This window comes from Elaeis guineensis, chromosome 11 (genome assembly GCF_000442705.2).
Source record: "Elaeis guineensis isolate ETL-2024a chromosome 11, EG11, whole genome shotgun sequence".
Taxonomy (NCBI): domain Eukaryota; kingdom Viridiplantae; phylum Streptophyta; class Magnoliopsida; order Arecales; family Arecaceae; genus Elaeis; species Elaeis guineensis.
Window position 1 is genome coordinate 94,987,520 of NC_026003.2, and position 8,744 is coordinate 94,996,263.

Genomic DNA, 8,744 nt, shown 5'->3' on the forward strand with positions numbered 1-8,744 from the left:
CACTTGATATGTCTATCGTCCTAGTAATAGCATATCATTTGGTCCCGAACTCATTTACAGACTAAACGATATATCCTTCTACATCGAATCAAATAGTCCTAAGGACTTCATCACATAACAGGAGTTCAAAATGAGATGTACATAGTGATAAAAAATCAAATAATATTTATTAATTCAATAATTTATATTCAATTACAATGATAAGCACAACTGTCAACTGGCTGACGATTGGCTTTGGGACATAATTTCCATCATGACTATGGACTCATCATGGACCATTAAGCTAGAAGATGTATCACATGCATTACTATGGGTGAGCATGGTCCGGTTTTGATCGGTTTCATGCTCAAACCTAAGCCGAACTAATTCTAAATGGTTTGACATTTCTAGAAACCAAATCGGACCAATAGAAGATTGAAACCAAACCAAACCAACATGGTTTAAATGGTCTGATTTGGTTTGGTTTATCGATTTATATTATTATTATGATTATTATTATTATTATTATTATTATTATTATTATTATTATTATTATTATTATTATTGTGATTTATGAAGATTTATTTTTTTTCACATAAGAGTACCATCAAAAAAATTTATCAAGTAAAATGATTTAAATTGATACAAGATATTGTCACTCAACAAAATAAAATTTTTAAACAAATACCATCATTAAGAATTAAGATAAAGATCCCCAACACATTATAAAAAAAAATAAACAATCCAATAAGTCACTTAGGGTTTAAGGCTAATCAACACAAAATCAAATTGATAAACAACACCATAAATATAGAATTATTTTTTAATATATTAATACTCCAACATAAACAACATTCTAAGCAAAATGACATCGTTTTATTAAAGCTAGTCTAGTTCAGTTTGAGAACGATTTTATTTATTGACAAACTTGAACCAATCCAAACCTATTTTTATATGTCAAAAACCAACCAAACCAAATCGAATAAAATTTTAAATCAAACCAAACCTGCGGTTTGGTTCGGTTTCACCGGTTTGATTGGTTCAGGTTTGGTTTTTGCTCAACCCTATGTATTACTGAATAAAAGCACAAAGAATTTACAGCCTTCCTCTAGGCTGCAAACAAGGCATCAAAGCATTGCAGCATATAAGTGCACGCATCAGATTATGGGCTACCAACAATTTATGCTACCTATCTTTACTCATGGTTGTTGATTACAAGGATTCCTCTCCTAGAGATTCCTCTCCCACAAATGAGGAGAAAACGTATCAGAAGCTCTCAAGAATTTCAGAATTCTTTGTTTTATCTCCAAAGGAATTTAGCTCATCTTAAGAGCAGTTATAAGTGCAGCAATAGATTTTATCAATCTAAGGACCCATAGCCAATTCCAAATATCTTATACACCGAACATATAATTACGAGGTCTGGTTGATATGCCAATTGTACGAGACAAGCTACCAAGAGAGCAACAGAGTCTAGAAACGGGCTTAGGTCTTTTGCATGAAATATGATCAGTTGTTTTTGCACATTGTCGTGCATCTCAAAGCCATGGTATGGAGGGTCATGATGGTCTTTCATGCAAATGACCTAACCCACTCCCTATATTCTAACCGTTCGAGTAATTTTTATTCTGATTTCATAAAAGTTTAAATTCTTATAGTCCAATAGTTGAAGGCGTAGTTGGGCCTGGTGCGGCCAACTCAGTCGGCCGGTGAAGACATGCACATGTTTTTTTTTTTTTTTTTTTTTTTTTTTGCTATACTCCGATTTAAATTTAAAATTCAAAATTTGAATTTTTGTGCTAGCCACCCTAATTTATTTCAAATGTGACTCTTAAAATCTGTCACATAAGCATAATAGAATTTACATCTTATTTGGCATTATCATACTTTGCGAAGCACCAGCACGGATGGGCTATTATGGCTTCCATGAGACAGCTGTTGAGGCCATCATGGACCTCTTCCGGATTAATCGGACCAGTCTACATAAAGGACCTAGGTACAAGGTCTTGAGAACAATTCTGAAAAAAACAAATGAAATCTCTCTGCCTCAAGATCTTGTACACAATTCAGAAAAGCCTTTACCTCTAAGAAAACTAAAAAATTTCTTGTCTTTCCAAATTTTATACCCCTTGTTGTTTTTCCTCCTCTCTCTACTTTCCCTCTCGACAGGCAATTTGAAAATATTTGGCTCGGAGCTTTGCCTAAATGTGGTCTCGGATTAAGTCGGGTTAGTTATAGCTTAGGAAGGATATCACCACAGACACCTGTATGAGGGGGATGAATTAGAGTTATCTTAATTGCAAACTTATCTTGAACTAATTAGAGTTAATTGCTCATTATTGTTTAGTGTACTTTAATTTTGTATTATTTCTTATCTTTATTGCTCTCCTGGTCATTAGTGCACTTTATTGCAGATTGCGCAAGTGCTTGTCCTTGATCCACGCATAAGTCTTCACGGCTACCAAATCTTGCAGTGTTAGCAAGCTATTTTAGAACGCCTTTTCAAATAATATATCTTGAGTCTAACATTTTAGGTGAGGGTCAAAGATTTCATCTCGACTAGGAGAGACTTAGTTTGTAGCAGTATTGGGCACCCCCATATGACGATATGTATAAATATCTTGATCTTGTTATCTCACTTCATATAAACCAAAAGACTGGTTGATATTTCTCAAATATTTTTTACCCTTTTAAATATATTTTTTTAACTAAAAATCTTTGAAATCAATGCTCAAGTGTAACTACAACATGGAATTTATCATTAGGACTAGAATTTATTATCTTGGTCCTAAGATGCTGGATGAGCTCTTAGAAGATCTTTGTTTTCTCCAAAATTTCTTTAGCAGAGATAAATCAGGATCTATTGGTCGCTACAGATTGCTCTCACATTACCTAAGGGGATGGGCATGCCAAAGAATTTGTTGGCATAAATTTAATGGCAAGGGTAGATTTAATGGCAAGGTAGATAGATGCATAGGATGCCACTGCTGTATGATCAACCGTAAAAATAGTAATCAAAGAGAGGATAGAAAATTCCATATTACTACTGCTCCTAGGATAGAAACTACAGGTAGATTAACAATCAAGATAAAATAAAATTCATTGATCGGAATTATCGAAAAGGCCTCTTATACAAATTAAGTAAAAATCTATTATTTATGCTAACAGCAAAATAACTATAATACAACTGTTGATTCCTATAACTTGAAATGACCGGCCGAGGGTAACCGAGCACACCTTAATCCACACGGTACATAGGCACTACAGAAACAGGATCATTTTATAAAGAAAAGATAACTTGAACAAACGTAGAATGCAAAAGAAAAGAAAGATAATAAAGTAATAAAATAAGAGAAAAAAAAGCATATCAGATATAACATGGTTCGGCCTAATTGTTGGCCTACGTCCACAGGCAAGACCTTCTCAAGGTTCTATTATTAAATTTTTATAGCATAAGAAGTACAAAATTGAAGAAAAAATTAGAAGCTCACATAGACCCTTTTATACAAGGGAAAGGCACGCTCTTTTCTCTACAGGAGTCTCACGCCTCACTGTAAAAGCCTCTTCTATTTTCTACTCTCGGTGCTCTCTGTTTCTTCTCACAGTGCTGCTCTCGATCCTCTGCCTGTGCCCCTTAAATAGATCTCAGAACCAGATCCAAATTGCATTACAAACGAACTCCATCTCATTATGAAGTTGGTCTTCATTCCCTGCCATCAGATCTCCATCGAACGGGTGTGAAACTCTCCTGAAACAGGTCAAAAACCAATTAGAGATGTGTTGCCACCATGCAATCTGAATTGGAAAGAAGAGGAGCCGTCCGATCGTGCAATGGTCCACTAAAATTTCCTGTACACCATGAGAAACGTCTGGAAAACATCATCGGCCCACCATAGATCGTGCAAAAATGCCAGGGAAGCAGGCGGTCGGTCCACGCGCCCTTCTGTAGACCGCAAGAATGCGGTAACCATGGTATGCCGCGACTGCTCTCTGCTGGGCCAGCCCACGTGCGCCCCCGTGCGTGCCCACGCATGGCTGGCTGGGCCTGGGCTGGTGCTGGGCTTCTATTGTTGTGGGCCTCTTTCATATGGGCTTCAACCTATCAATTCTTCCACTTGAAGACATATGCCGAAGTCCAAAGAACATCATCCCGGAGGCTTTGCCAACCTCTCACTCCTCACATAGCTCCAAGACCAAGAGAAGCTTTGCTTCAATTGAACTTCTCTCAAGTCACCGGCTTCATCAATACATTTGCTGGATTTGCACCGATATGAATTTTCAACAATGAGACTAGACCATCATCCACCACATCTCTCACAAAGTGATAGTGAATGTCGATATGTTTCATCCGAAAATGAAATGTTGGATTTTTCGCCAAGTGCAATGCACTTTGACTATCACAATTCACCCTCATCACATCCTGCTTCACCTTGAAGTCTCCAAGAAACCTCTTGAGCCAGATAGCTTCTTTACATGCATGTACCACTACAATATACTTTTTCTCTATCATTGATAATGCCACCACTGACTGAAGCTTAGATTTTCAGCTTATAGCATCACCACCCATGGAGTACACATAACCTGTGGTAGATCTTCTCTTGTCCCGATCACCTGTAAAATCAGAATCAACATACCCAATGTACTCCAAATCTGCTGAATCATAGTAGAGTGAATGATCAGTCATCGCCCTCAGATATCGAAAGATCTGCTTTACTTCTATCCAATGGTCGCTCTTTGGATTCGCCATATATCGGCTCACAATTCTCACTGTTTATGCAATGTCTGGTCTTATGCATACCATGGCAAACATAAGACTCCCTACTACTGATGAATATGGTATCCGAGCCATGTCAACCTTTTCTGTTTTTATGCTGGGTGATTGCTCGGCGACAATTTTAATTCAATAGAAAATGGGGTAGACATCGGCTTCACATTCTGCATATTGAAGCACCGTAGAACTTTCTCCACATATCCCTTTTGTGAAAGTCAGACCTTCCTATCTTTCTCCTCCCGTAGCAGCTTCATCTTGAGTATGTGGTTCACGGCTCCTAAGTCCTTCATCTCAAACTCCCAGCCAACTGAGTTTTCATATCTGATATTCGACTCCTGCTATTCCTTGCGACCATCATATTGTCGATAGACAACTGCAGATACAGAAGTTCCCATCATCATAATCGTAAAAATATGCACAATGATCTGCCTCCAGTCAATCAAATCCCAAACTCACAATAAAGCAATCAAATTACTTGTACCAATATCTTGGCATCTGTTCGAGACTGTACAATGATTTATTCAGTCGACAAACCAAAACCTTATCTTTTTCGACAAAAATTTTAGTTTGCACCATATAGGTCTCCTGCTCCAAGTCAGTATGCAAGAAAGCTATCTTTACATCCATCTACTCGAGCTCTAAATCCATAACTGTTGCCATCGCCAAAACAATCTGACTAGTAATAAGATGAACCATTGATGAGAAGATCTCATTAAAGTCAATTCCTAGCTTCTAAGCATAAGCCTTCACCACCAAACCACTTTGAACCTCCCTATATTTCCATCTGTATCCTTCTTCACTTTATAGACCCATTGATGTCTGATCGGACCGATAGAACTACAAGCTCCCCAGTCTTGTTCTTTCAAAGTGACTCCATCTCCTTCTTCATAGTACAATGCCACTTTTCAGCATTGGTAGACTCACAAGCCGTCTTGTATGAAGTCAGCTCATCCTCCTAAGCCAAAGCAACAGAAGCACAAACATGGTTAGCAGAAAAAATGAAAGAAATGATATAGTTATCATACCTGATGGAAGGTCTAATAACCCTTCTAGGCCACTCAGACTCCATTGGTGGTTCTTTCGATGAGATAGCATCCTCAGGTGATTACGGAGACTCCGTGCCCAATTCATCATCAACTACCTCGTCATTTACTTGTGCTTGCTCTGCTTGCACCACATTGCCTGCATCAAAGAACTCGATAGAAGTAATGGCTTCATCATCTTGCTTTTTCTTGATGCTTTGAAAAGATTCTTCATTAAAAACAACATCTCGGCTAATAATGATCTTGTGGATAGTAGGGTCCCACAACCGATATCCCTTTACTCCTTTAGCATAGCCAAGAAAGATGCACTTCTGAGAGTTTCTATCCAATTTTATCTTTTTCTTTTTTGAAATCCACATATATGCATCACATCTAAAGACACGGAGAAGAGAATAATTTACGGACTTGCCGCTCTATAGTTCTTCTGAAATTTCCAACTCAACTGATTTTGGCGGCGCTCGATTGATCAAGTAATAAGCCGTGTTCACAATCTCTGTCCAAAATCTCTTATCAAGTTTTGCAGTACTCAATATACTATAGATCCTATCTATAAGTATTCTATTAAACCTCTCTGCCATACCATTTTGCTGTGGTGTCCCTGAAACCATGAGTTGTCGCCAAATTCCATGCTTGCCACAAAACTTCTCAAACTCCTCGAAGTAATATTTCTCTCTATTATCTGAACGTAGGCATTTAATTTTCAAATCTTTTTTATTTTCCACCAAAGCCTTGAATTTCTTGAAAATCTCAAAAACATCGGATTTTCACTTTAATATGTATATCCAAACCTTTCTAGAATAGTCATCAATGAAGGAGACAAAGTAGGAACACCCGTCTAATGACCTATCGGGCGACTCTCAAGTATCTAAGTGGATTAGCTCAAGAAATTTCTTACTCCGCTGCTGCGATAAAAAGAAAGAGATCCTTCTTTGTTTACTATAGATGCAATCTTCATAAAATTCTAATGGCATTGACTTGTACCCCGAAAGAAGCTCCTTATTTGATAATAATTATAGCCTACATTCACTTATATGTCCCAAATGTCAATGCCAAACCGTCGAATACACCATCTTTATACTTGCTACTGCCTCTTCCACCTAAGTCTTGCCCACTAATTTATAAAGACCATCAATTTGTTCTCCCTTTATCACCACCAAATACCCTTTGGATACCTTCTATTGATCTTTCTCTCTGACAAACTTTAAGTCTTGCTTACAAAATTTTTCAAATGACAGTAAACTCTTATGAAGTGCAGAAATATACCGTACATTAGAAACTATCCGAATTATACCATCAAACATCTTGATCCAAATATCTTCCACTCCAATCACAGGATAAGTTGTATTGTTATCCAAATAGATAACTCCATCCCATGATTTGTATGTATGAACTACTCCCTAAAAGGAGTCATGTGAAAGGATGCCCCTGAATCCAAAATTCAATGATGTGTAAGCTCGGATCTCTCCAATGCCGTCAATGCATCCCCATCATCCGAAGTAGCCAAATCAGTTTCACTTTCTGCTATATTTTCTTGAAAGTTTTTTGATTCAGATTTTATATTGACTCCTCTAGCTCAACAATCTTTTTTTACATGCCCTGATTTTTCACAATTTTAGCATTTGACCTTCTTCTTGCCCTTGGATTTAGATCTCATCTTCCCTCGATCATCATGTTTCCTCTCGAAAGACTTCCCCCATGCTACCATAGCCTCCCCCAAAGAGCTTCCTTGGCTAGATTTTTTACCTCATCTCCTCTGTAAGCAATGATACAACAATTGACTCCATCTTGAGGATTTTAACATGACTCAAGTTCATAATGAGATTATCCCAAGACTCTAGTATGAACAAAGTAGAATGCTAGCCTTCTCTTCATCTTCAATTCTGACATTTAGGACGCAAACTTGCTTATAATGAATTGAATACCACAAGTGCTCGAAAATGACGCCCTATCCTTCATCTTTAGATTGTATAATTACCGTCTCAAAATAGATTTTATTCACCAAAGACTTTCCTTCATAGAGATTTTTCAACTTTTTCAAACCCCTTTTGCAGTAATCTCAGCCTCGATATTGAACAATACTGGATCATCCAACATCAAATAGAGGTTCGCCATTGCTAGCTTGCTTTCTCCTCATATTGCCTACCGTCATCTCTGATGATTTGCATTTCTTTCCTTGCAAAGCAACTTTACAATCATCCTTGATCAATATCGTATGCATCTTCATCTTTCAAAGTACAAAGTTTGATCAATCAAATCTCAGTTTCTCATACTTTGTTGTCGTCACCTTACCTACCATTATTTCAAATCAAACCAGTTACAAAAGAATCTTCCAGGTCTGATATCAAACTGAAAGGACGACCGAGGGATAATCGAGCACACCTCAGCCCACACGGTACACAAGCACAGCAGAAAAGGATCATTTTGTAGAGAAAAGACAACTTGAACAAAATTAGAATGCAAAATAAAAAGAAGATAATAAAGTAATAAAATAAAAAAAAAGAAAGCACACCAGATATAACGTGGTTCGGTTAAATTGTTGGCCTATATCCACAGGCAAGATCTCCTCAACATTCTTCTATTAAACTTTCATGGCATAAGAAGTACAAAATTGGAGAAGAAATTAGAAGCTCACACAGACTCTCTTATATAAGGGAAAAGCATGCTCTTTTTCTCTCAAGGAGTCTCATGCCTCATCATTTTGTTTTCTACTCTCAGTGCTCTCTGTTTCTTCTCACAGTGCTGCTCTCGATCCTTCGCCTGTGCCCCTTAAATAGATCTTGGAACCAAGCCCAAATCGCATTAGAAACGAACTCTGTCTCATTACGAAACTGGTCTTCATTTCCTGCCATCAGATCTCCATTGACGAGCATGAAACTCTCCTAAAATAGGCTGAAAACCAATCGGAGGCACGTTGCCACTATCCAATCTGAACCAGAAAGAAGAGGAGCCAT

General features: G+C 37.5%; 1 protein-coding gene across 1 annotated transcript; it reads right to left on the bottom strand.

Annotated features, from left to right (window-relative positions):
* Positions 1–5,612: 5,612 nt before the first annotated feature.
* LOC140852397 (uncharacterized) lies at positions 5,613–6,152 on the bottom strand. Its single transcript, XM_073245329.1, has 2 exons — positions 5,892–6,152; positions 5,613–5,705 (listed from the first exon to the last, which is right to left on the bottom strand). Exons 1-2 carry the CDS (start codon positions 6,150–6,152, stop codon positions 5,613–5,615), a joined length of 354 nt encoding a protein of 117 aa, XP_073101430.1.
* Between the last annotated feature and the right edge of the window lie 2,592 nt (positions 6,153–8,744).